The sequence below is a fragment of the Anomalospiza imberbis genome, chromosome 18 (assembly GCF_031753505.1).
Source record: "Anomalospiza imberbis isolate Cuckoo-Finch-1a 21T00152 chromosome 18, ASM3175350v1, whole genome shotgun sequence".
NCBI lineage: Eukaryota > Metazoa > Chordata > Aves > Passeriformes > Viduidae > Anomalospiza > Anomalospiza imberbis.
The window spans coordinates 3,135,755-3,146,395 of record NC_089698.1 but is presented as its reverse complement, the minus strand read 5'-3'; the positions used below and the strand labels follow the sequence as shown (position 1 = coordinate 3,146,395).

General features: G+C 47.6%; 1 protein-coding gene across 2 annotated transcripts; it reads right to left on the bottom strand.

Moving 5' to 3' along the window:
• Nucleotides 1-1,117: 1,117 nt before the first annotated feature.
• Nucleotides 1,118-10,609, bottom strand: TMEM120B (transmembrane protein 120B). 2 transcript variants are annotated; one of them, XM_068208478.1, is made up of 12 exons: nucleotides 10,453-10,609; nucleotides 8,089-8,207; nucleotides 7,239-7,355; nucleotides 6,448-6,507; nucleotides 5,792-5,887; nucleotides 4,671-4,760; nucleotides 4,139-4,204; nucleotides 3,160-3,221; nucleotides 2,820-2,912; nucleotides 2,361-2,425; nucleotides 2,134-2,206; nucleotides 1,118-1,923 (listed from the first exon to the last, which is right to left on the bottom strand). In XM_068208478.1, the coding sequence occupies exons 1-12, from the start codon at nucleotides 10,519-10,521 to the stop codon at nucleotides 1,847-1,849; spliced, it is 987 nt and encodes a 328-aa protein (XP_068064579.1). In that variant the 5' UTR covers nucleotides 10,522-10,609; the 3' UTR covers nucleotides 1,118-1,846. The 2 variants fall into 2 exon arrangements, with proteins under 2 accessions (XP_068064579.1, XP_068064578.1); XM_068208477.1 differs by having other exon boundaries at nucleotides 2,138-2,206.
• Nucleotides 10,610-10,641: the final 32 nt, after the last annotated feature.

The window sequence follows — 10,641 nt, the reverse complement described above, 5'->3', positions numbered from 1 at the left end:
CCTAGTTTGTACTCATCATAAACCAAACCCGAGAGAGGAAGCGAGGTTCCTGCAGTACAGGTGTTGCTGAAAGCTTTCTGTGTAAGGCAAACTGTACATGACCAGCTGGTGCAAAACTGTTTTGGAGCAAGCCATCGTTTTACATGCAGGTAAACAGGTCTTGACCCTTGAAAAATGTTTTTCATTTTTCTCCTAACTTGTTTTGATTTAATTAAGGTTTGTGAATACTTATGAGCCTAAAATAGGAAATTAAATTAATTGGAAGTTTGTGCACATCCTTGACTATAATTGTGCAGCCATTTCTCCACTTGTCACTAAAAGAACCACCCCTTACCTCACTCAGTACAAAACTGAAACACCAACGTTCAGGAAGTGACCCATTCACCATCAGCTCCACAGTGGAAATCTCTCTGGCTTTTTAAATCTGAGTTTCTCATGTTACTCACCCCTGCAGAACAAGGTTCCAGTTTGCTCTCAACAGAAGACAATTTAGATCTCATCAACGGAGAGTTCAAGGAGTAAAAAAACCTTACAGGGTGTGTAAAAGACAGCAAAACACAGCCCAACTGGTGTGAAAACTGTTGAAAATATGCAAATTGCAGTTTATTTTTCATGCCCACAGGACAGGGACACTGCAAAGGTAATTTTGCTAGCTTGAGCAACAGAAGTGATGAATCCATCTCAAGCCCGTGGTGCATTATCTGTCCCCTTGTGAGCACCCTCTGGGGAGGAGGGCACTGTTTTCCACTCACACTGCCAGAGGATGTGCCCAGTTTGGGCTTTGTGCTGGCTTTCACTGTTGGGAAAGACACAGCCCAAGGCAGCTCAGTGCTGCAGCTGCCTGAGGAGGTACAGAAGTTAGAGCACCCAAAAAAAGGTGTTCCAATTAGTGAATGTAAATTCAAGCAGGACAAGGACTTCAGCAGGGTAGCAGTCCGTGTTTGTCCCCTGCCATCCCCTTGACCCAGCATTTCCATTCTCTTCATTATTGGTACAAGTGCAGCATCTAAAGAAAGTATTTAATATTTGAACTGAGCCTGACCTCCCCTTTCCAGAACCATGCCTCAAAAACCATCCCATGGGCCATGTGTTAGTTATTAAAAAGGGGCAGAGGCAGTTGCATACTGAATGGTTTATTTCAGGTTCTTTCAGGCCTGGACAAATGACCTGGTCTCCCTGGAAAAGGGCTAGCAGTCTTCCCTGCCATTTAAAAACTGCTTTTCCTTGCATGATTTTGTTTTCAAAGGAGGAATTCCTCTTCTTTAAATAGCTTTTTAGAAGTGTATATAGCAGCAGTATGGTACAAAGATGAGTATTTTCTTTTCACAGTACACACAAGTTAGTATTGCCACTGAGAATATACCTTAAACAAATGCCTTGAAAAACAGCATTTGCTCTGTATTACTGATCCACCCAGAGTGTTCATAAACCTCAATAAATTCAATACCCAGAATTTAAATAATAAAACTGGAAAGTATCAGGTATCATTCCAGAATTGGAATTACAGTAGATCCCACATTTTCCCCAATGCTGGTGCTTCACCAGGCAGGTGCATGCTGCTCTATATACAGAACAAAAACCCCAGAAGCAAATACATTTTATATTAAATATACATAAATAGCAGGAGTGTGACTGGAGAGCCATGCTTGCATTAATACTGAGTCTGTGCTGGCAGAGTCCTTTACCAAACACAGGGACAGGCGAGTCCTTCCGAGCCCATCCATCGCCTGGCTGGGGTTGAGCAGGATCTGTCCCAAATCCAGCCCTGCTGGGGGCACAGGGATGGATGCACACTGGGAACAGGAGGAGTCACAGCTTCTTCACTTTGTCTTTGTTCTTCTGCAGTTTAGTGTGCACCACCTTGAGAGTAGTGAGGAAGTTCCCGAGGAAGAGCAGCAGGAATGTGAAAGCCAACACAAAAACCTGAAAGGGGAGTGGAAGCAGCATTTATTACCTTGTAATATTACAACATGGATTATCTTCAGCACTGCTGGGCTCTTTTAGACACAGAACAGGCTCTGTGCTGCATTATCCTGAGATATTTAAATGGAGTCAGATGCCCAAATATCTTTCAGGATGTGATCAAGCACCCCCTCTGCCCTGCTCTGTGCTTCTTCTGAGCAGAGCCAACACGCACCTGCCATTCTTTGCATTCCTTGTGCCTTGACAATCTGAAAAGCGTGATTGCGTTGTATAGCTGCCAGAACTGCGAAGGGGAAAAGAAAAAGGCAATTTAATTATGAGCAAAAAGAATTAAGCCTTTGAAACATTTGTCGTGGCTGCGTGTGATCCAAAGCACCTTTGGGTGGTGCAGCAGCAGACACTGTGCTGCAGAGGGAGGAGGGGATCACCCAACTTACATGCCCAAAGAACAAGAAGGGAAGGAGAAACGTCAGCCCCCGCCACATCCAGGACTGGAATCCTTCTGGAAAAGGTTGACAGAAGAGGCAGAGCATGAGCACAGAAGAGCCAGGACTGGACCTGCAGCTCCTCTCCACCCAGCTCACCCCATAAGGGCTATTCCTGTCAAGTAAAAATATTTGTTTGAAATTGCGGTAGTAGGAGGAGGATAAAGTTAGAGATGACCAAAACCTCCATCTTAGTTTCCTCAAATGCTCACAATGATCAGATTCCTCTGCTCCTGACCCACAGGACCCAAGCACAGGGATAGAAATCTTGCTGCCCTTCCTGCCCTGGGACACAGGCAGCCAGGCAGGGGACAGCTCTGAAATGGAGGGGCACACAGCCCTCTCCCTCCCTATCACTGCACCCAAAACCAGTGCAAAGCAGTACAAAGAAAGCATAGCAGGAGACCTCACCTACTGTAAGGTCCAAGTGGTTTCTCTCCCCCAAAGCCCGGAGCCTGTAGAGGCAGCCCCTTTGGTAATAATACTGTAAGAACTGAACACAGCCTGGAGAAGGAGAGAGAAAACATAACATTGGTTATTCAGAAGTATGGTAAGTATCAAACTACTTTAATAATGTTTAATCCAACAGCATTTAATTATTGCTTATATTTGTAGATTGCCTATTTGTACACTGTCTTTATATTCCTACAGTTTAATGTTCCAGTATTTACCAAATGAAAGTGTTTTCTTCTAAGCACGTATGACACAAAATTACTTTATCCCCTGAATTAGAAAGGTAAGATATACTCACTCTGAAATATTGAAAATGCTAAAAATTGACTGCGAAACATCTGATACATGAGTCCATCCGGCCTGGAAGCAGAACATGGGGAGGTCCATTAATCTGCTAAAAGCACCCAATGCATGCAACCCTTCCCCTTCACCACCAGGCCTGATCCCATTAGCAAACGAACCAGCAGCTGGTGCCCAGCCCCTTCCACCCACTGGGAGCCCAGAGAGGTGCCACAGCCACAAAGGAAGTGCTCTCATTGATTAGGTTTCCCCCCTCTAAAAGGATAAATGCTGGCCCCTCTTATCCTTTATCACAGTTTTCTCCAGGCAGCAAAGCCATTCAGCATCATCTGCATGGAGAATCCGAGCACTGCAACAGGAGGTGGTTGTGCTGCTTATCCTGAGGGCAATTCAGGATAGATGGAGGGCAAGGGACCACCTCCCCCAGCCACTGTCAGCTCCTTACAGATTCAGGAGCAGAAGCTTCAGTTGTTTTAAAACAGTTTTTAATAATTAACTCATCATTTCATGCCCAAGTTGGGACAGGTTGCACAGGGGGTGCATTGTGGGTTGTCTGACCACCACCACCACCCACTGCAAGGGGGTAACTTGAATTTTTGGCTTTAAATTCTCTAATCAAAGCTCAATTAAGACACCAAACATTCATTTTGTGGTGTCCCTCCTCTATAGCAAAGTGCTGCTTGTTCCTTAAGTACAGAGACAGAAACTGGGAGACATGCAGAGATTTTGCTATCACCAGCCCAACTACAATCACAGGGTTTGCATTTCTTTCTTTTTTAACCAGCAATGTAAATACAACCTTGCAGTATTGTATTTATCATTGAAAATATCTGTAAGATCAAACAAATATTAAGGCTGACACATTGCCATGTGTCCTGTGGCCACAGCTTTGTGATCACACTGGATTTAAATGCTCAGATGATATAAACACCATGAAACAGGCTTGAAGCACCTCGAACAGGAAAGAGCAGACTCACCACGTTAACATCACTCCAGACAGGAATGTGGAAACGTAGTGATGAGACACCCACCAGCCTTTGATCCTGAGCAGAAAAAAAACATGGCAGTTAGACAAGAAACATGGATTTCAGCACTGAAGTCCAGCCTTACAGGCAAAAAATGATCCAAAAATGGGAAAAAAGTAGATGTCTCAACTCAAGCACAAGGGATGCCGTGGCATTTCCAACCAAAGATGCGTGACCTCTAACACAAGGCAGCACACACACCCCAGACCACATCTACAACTAACCTACAGCTACCAAAACCAGCCAACACCTTGGGCCAATAATTTAGGGACTCTTAGGAACTGCAATTGCTCTCTCCCCAGACCTCAGGTGGCCACATGTACCCTTGGAAGTGACCAGGGAGGAGGAGACAAGAGACTCTGCAGAGAGGCCATCAGCACCTCAGATTTGCTAGGCTTCAGTGCCAAGCTGAATCCCTTTTTGCTGCCTGGTTTTCTTTAAGGACATTCCATGCTTTCCATGGTTTTTGCAGGTGGCACTGTACCTTGAGCCATTGCTAATGAGAATGCTTTCCCGTATCGTCAGTGTGCAGTAATACCACACCAACAGAAAGTTAAACACTTCATCTGTCACCCTGTTAAACACAAAAAACACAGAGTAGAAAACCCTCTTGTTAATTATAAAGACGCATTTCAAATATCCCTATTTTTCCTTCCTCCTCCTGGGTAGATGAAAACCCAGTGAGTGCCCAAGTGAGGCTATGGACACAAAGTCCCATCCTGAACATCTGTAACCCACATGCAGCACTGCACATACAGGCAGCACTGCCAGGCTCCAGGCCCTTTTCCCTGGGATCCACCACTGCAGATCCTGAGCTGATAAGCAGGTATGCAGGGACGACATTAAGTGCTGCTCAAGGAGAGAAAGCACCACAGAAGCAGCAGATGATCCAATTTAGAGAGGCCTTTCCAGGCTAATTCAATGAGGAGATTCCATGAGATCTATATAAATCCAATCAGCTAAAAGAATGGAAGAGCATTATGCTCTGGTGCAAAAAAATTAAAACACTAAAACTTTATTTTGCCATTTGCAAACTCCTGAAGCCAAGGGGACTTGGGGCAGCCTCTGTACAGGGCAGCATTGTTCCTGGTACAATCCTGCATTCACTCAGACACACAGAGACCGTAGTGGCTCCAACACCTTCCTGGCTTTTAAGCAAAACTGAATAGTGGGAGCTTGTTGGTGCTCAGACACTTAATCACAACCTAGAGGTAATGTTTCAGGTCTGATTATTTCACGTAAATTCTCTTTTGTTGGTTTTTTTTTTTTACCCCCAGAGCTGCAACACAGTGTTGGTCCCTGCCTGGGACAACCCACAAGCACAACCAACTGTTTGTTCCCAACGACAGCACATGCCAGAATAACAACATCAATTTTTAGCACCATCAGGAAACGTGATGTTGGACTTTCCTTTTAAAAAGGACAAACAATGAGCTAAAATACAGCTCCTGCCAGAGTTGAAGAAGTGCAGGTGTCCTGCTGCCCAATTGCTCAAAGCCTAAACACCACCTGAGCTGTCTCGCTGTCCTTAACAGTACATAAGATAATTTAAACCCAGCACAATTTTATGCAAAATACCTGATAAGAAATAAAAATGCAGATTACCTGTAGTGGAGAAAACACCTGCAGGCAACAGCCCCGAGTAACAAGATTATTGTCAGATAAAGTTTGAATTTCTCATATTCATCCTTGTAGGCAAACCTGGAAGGAAACAGGTGCCATTTGTGGACACAAACAGATGTTTGACTGGAATGTGGCTTCATCTTTTCCAAGCCACATACAAAGACAAATGCCAAGCCCAGAGACAGAGGTTTTGCTGAAACACTTAGAAAAGCTGTGGACAGTGGAGAAAGGCAGTGCTCTGCCTGCAGGGAGGGTCTGTCTCAGCTGCAACACAATGCCTTAAGTCCATCACAGCTGGTTTCTGGGTTGGCATGACAAGATTTAAAAAATACATATATCTCCATTTTCTGGAGCACTGTATGCCTAGAAGTCACAGTACCATATTTCAGCACAAAAAAACTCCAAACACTTTTACAATTAAGGCCACAGGCTGAGCTGGGCTTAAAAGCAAGCGATAAATGGAATTAATTGGAGCTACATAAGATGTTAGCTTATTCCCATGTCATAGTCCAATCATCCACCCTCAACATTTCACTCATCAGGTCTAAGAGAAACCCATTCCCCTCTCTGGACTTCAGTCCACACCCACAGCTGGCCCCAGAGAAACCCAAACTCACACATCTGGGAGGCTCACTCACTTTGCCTGGTTGCTCAGGAGAGTGACATTCACGTTTCCCAGCACCAGATTTAAGTACAGGCTGGAAGACAAAAGCCAAGAGCAGACTAAAGTAAGTTGTTTTATTTGAACACCATAGGATGATCTAGATCAAGGTGATGAGAGAGTGGCTCTGCCAAAGCCACATTTGCTGGAGGTTTTTAATTAAGACAAACTGGAGGGAAAGACCACAGAAAAGGCTTTACACGTGGAAATATTGGTCAGCATTTCTAGGAACATACTGAAAAGGCTTATTTTCCTGGTTCCTTTTTTGCACTACAGTCTAAGGGCAATATATGTAGTGTGCACTGTGCAAACCCAAACACAGGGAGGATTTGGAAGAGAAGTTTCTGATGGGCTGCAGCATCACACAGCCCTTGACAATTGACATAACTCTGTCCTAGCAACCCCACTTGAAGCAAAAGTTAAAATTGGTTAAAAATATTATTAAAAGAAAGAGAAAAGTCTTGTTCTGATTCAGCCCTCAAAAAAATTATCCCAAGAAAACATTAGTGTGGAACAGTGAACTGCACAATTCCTTGCCAGTGCAGGTTACTGTCATTTTAACAGGAAACCTGCACTGCCCACACACATTTACATCCACTAAAAGCTAATGAATTCTGTGTACAACTGACACAGCAGCTCAGCAAGAGATTTATGACTAATCCAATTTTACATGTCTTTCTTCAACCTTTTCCTTCAGGAACAAAGTGCTGTGAACATTTAAAAATCCAAAATTCCTGGAGCACACAAGCATCCCTGGGGACCACGTACCCGTTCCTCTTGGGCAGGTAGGCTTCCATGTCAAAGAAGGCATTCTGCCTCTCCTTGATCTGGCTGCTGATCTCCTGAATGAGAGCAAACTCCTCAGGACTCGCTCTGGGCTTGCACCTGCAAGAACACAGAAACAAGATATTCCTGTTCATGTCTTCACCTCCTTTTTATTTGAAGGAAAATAATGTTGTCATAAAATCCAGCCTGTTAAAAAGCTGGCTCTCTGAGTTGATGAGCTTCGCTCCTGTATTTCTGAGGAACCACTTGGCTTATCACGACTTTATTTCACTGCCAGATTTATGCTGCTGTAGGTTACTTCAACCATTTGGTTTATAAATCAGCTTCTCTTTCCATCAGCTCAGTGACAGGATCGTGTGGGAATACTGTGCTTTCCTCAAGGAACTCCCTCCACCCTGGGAATTCTGTGCATGGTTTCAGGCACTGCCCTTGCAGAGGCTGCAGCTCTTCAGGTGTGAAGTATTTCAGGATGTAACAGGACACAGAGCTGATGATTTACTGACAAACTGTAGTTTTAGTAGCTAATGCTAACCAGAGAGCAGTGAGCAGCAGAGCCAGCAGCCTGTGCTGTCAGAGGTGTTGTACTCAGACCCGCACACAAGGAATTCAGCCCGTGGCTCCTGGGATCAGCCAAGCAGCCAGAGACAGTTCTTTATTTACAGGGCTCCCTCTCTCATGCAGTAATGAACACTCTACTTGGCTGTAATATGGAACAACTTTAGCACTGCAACACAGATTTTCTAGTAAAAGTACTATAAATCCAAGCATTTCAGCCCTTGGGAAGGAGAACTGTCCCATCCCTGTCTCCTCCACCCTCCAGGTCTCCTGTTACCGTTGCAGGCTGTGCTTCAGATCCCTCAGTGTCTTCTTCTGCCGGTGTATGGAGCTGCTGCAGGCTGTCTGCAAGCTGGTGACTTCTTCCAGTTTCTGCCTGTAAACTTTGTGTGTTTCCTGCAGGAGAAGAGGAGATGGTTGGTAGGAAGAGCCCTTCTAGGTTATTCATGGCATTTGGTCCTCACCTCCAAGGGAAACAAGGAAGATCCTGGTTTTATGGGATACAAAAGGCACCCCTTCAACAAGCAGGGAGGGGGAGATGCCAAACCAGTACAGATACAATAGGGCTTAAATGGACACTGATGAAATTCCTGCAGGAGGAAAAGCATCCTTTACACTCATTTCCTCTTTAAAGAGCTTTCCCACTCAGGAGTGTCTCACTCCCATCCCACCCTGCAATGAAGCCCCTAATCCTTGAATCCCCTAATCCTCCATTTGATCCTGATCCATGCCCATCAAATGGTGGCTAAATCACAGAGCAGGCACTCCAATTTCACAGCCAGATTAAATCTTGGAGAAAATAAATGAGGACCTAACAGAGTGGGGGAGGGAGGGGAAAGACACAACACCAGGCATAAATCCACGGTTGAGGGTTTAGGCACCTCCTGGCCATCACTGCCATCCCAACCCCATGGATATTCAAGCAACCTACTGCCCCATGTCCTGGTTTAAAGAGCTGAACTGATGTCCCTGCCTGTGGCCTCAGATGCTCCCTGGGAGGAATTGCTTTATCACAGCTCATTGGTCCCCTGAAGCCCCCAATTAGTGCTCAGCGATTACGAGGACACGCTCACCAACCGCAAACCCATTGAGAGGAGCCTCTGCTCTCACCCCTCCCTGCACTCGGGGACACCCAGACTCTGTTTTTCCACCCTGTGCAAGGATTTCGTCCCCTTCCCCATGAAGGAGGTCTCAGGAAGGGCTCCCCAAGCACCAAGCAATGACCTCTGAGCCAATTTTAAGCCCTATAATGAGATGGAAAACAGAGTTTGCAGAGTTAGTGCCAGGAGACTGTGGGTTATATGGCTGCTTCACCTACCAGCACACCAACAACCACAGGAAATTCCCACCGCTCTTTCCAGAGCATAAACATGGTGGTGAAACCACACAAACCAAATCCTTGCTCTCCTCCTTGCTAGGACCCACCTGGCAGCTGTTCTTTATTTACAAGAACAATCCAAACCAGGCTCCAGTGTCTGATTTAAAGACCTTAATAACCAAACTAACCCCGTACAGGCACTGCAGCTCTCACCGTTTGAGGCTCACTTTGGTTTTGATGAGCACACCTTTACAGCACTAATTCCTGGTCGGTGACACCTCGACCACCAGCAGCTGCCACGCCACCAAAAAGGGCGGCAAAGTGTTTCTACTTCCCTTTTCCAGGTGGGGAAACTGAGGCAGGGCCATTGACTGTGGTTCAGGTCAGACTCAGGCAGGGAGCTTGTCGAGAAGGCGCACACAGCAAACAAGTGACCAACAAAACCACACCAGCTGGTCTCCCCCAGCATCCAACTCTTGTTTCTGCTAACAGCAGTACAACCTGAACTGAGTTTTAATTAAGAAACAAGCTAAATCTGGAAATCACACTTTTTTTTTACGCACATTCTGTTTAACAGTCTAAAAGAGGCTAAAACAGCCTCCAGAGTGAGAACAGCTTTTAAAACTGGCTTTAAGATTTAAAGCACGTGTATAGGTGCAGCACTGATGACAAGCAGGGAAGAAAGGGAAGGTTTCTGGAGGCAAAAGCATCTTGTAGAACAGCTCTTGGCCCCCACTCCGAGGCCCTTCTGTCCCTCAATGCACTTTTGCAAGATGGAAAAACAGCACTTGGACCCTTCGTATCCCTCCTCGGGAAATCAAACTCCGCCAGGAGATGCTGGCGGGACAGGCGCTGCCTGCACTGCTCTTTGCACCACGCCATGGGTGCACAACCGCACCGCGTCCCCTTTTCCCATCCTTGCTCCAGCAGCGGGAACCGCGGCACCACATCCCGGTGCATCCTCAGAGCGACCCGAGGCACGGCCACGGCTCGGTCTGGGCTGTCCCAAGCGCTGGCACACGGGGGTAGCGGGGCACGGGCTGCTCGTGGGGGCCGTGCGGGGATGCACATCCTCGCCCCGCTGCGCTCCGTGCGGGCAGCCCGCGGCCGCGGCATCGAGCACGCCTGGCCGCCCCGGGCGGGGCGGGGGCGAGCCCGCCCGCACCTCCGCCTGCTCCCGGGGATGCGGCCGGCGGTGGGGGATCCCCGGTGCCGCTCCTGCCGGGCGGGGCGAGCCGGCAAGGGCAGCGCGGGGGAAGCCGCGTCCGCGCAGGCGGGGGAGGCACCGCGATGCCCCGCAGGGCCCCGCCGCCCCCCGCTCACCTGGAGCTGCCGGAACTCCTCCTCCAGCTCCCGCCACTCGCCAAGGCACCGCTCCAGCTGGTCCCGCATGGCGCGGGGCCGCGCCAGCTCCCCGGGCCGCCGGCGCGCGCCCGCCGCCCGCACCCCCGGGCCCGCGCGCCGCGTGCGCCGCTGACGTCACCGCGCGCGGTCATGGGCGCGGCCCCGCCC

Coding starts and splice junctions, on each gene's coding strand:
- TMEM120B (XM_068208477.1), bottom strand. CDS start 10,521: ATGCGGGACCAGCTGGAGCGGTGCCTTGGCGAGTGGCGGGAGCTGGAG. Junction 6,508..7,238: donor TACCTGCCCAAGAGGAACGG/GTACGTGGTCCC, acceptor TTTGTCTTCCAG/CCTGTACTTAAATCTGGTGC. Junction 1,924..2,137: donor AGGAATGCAAAGAATGGCAG/GTGCGTGTTGGC, acceptor CTCCCCTTTCAG/GTTTTTGTGTTGGCTTTCAC.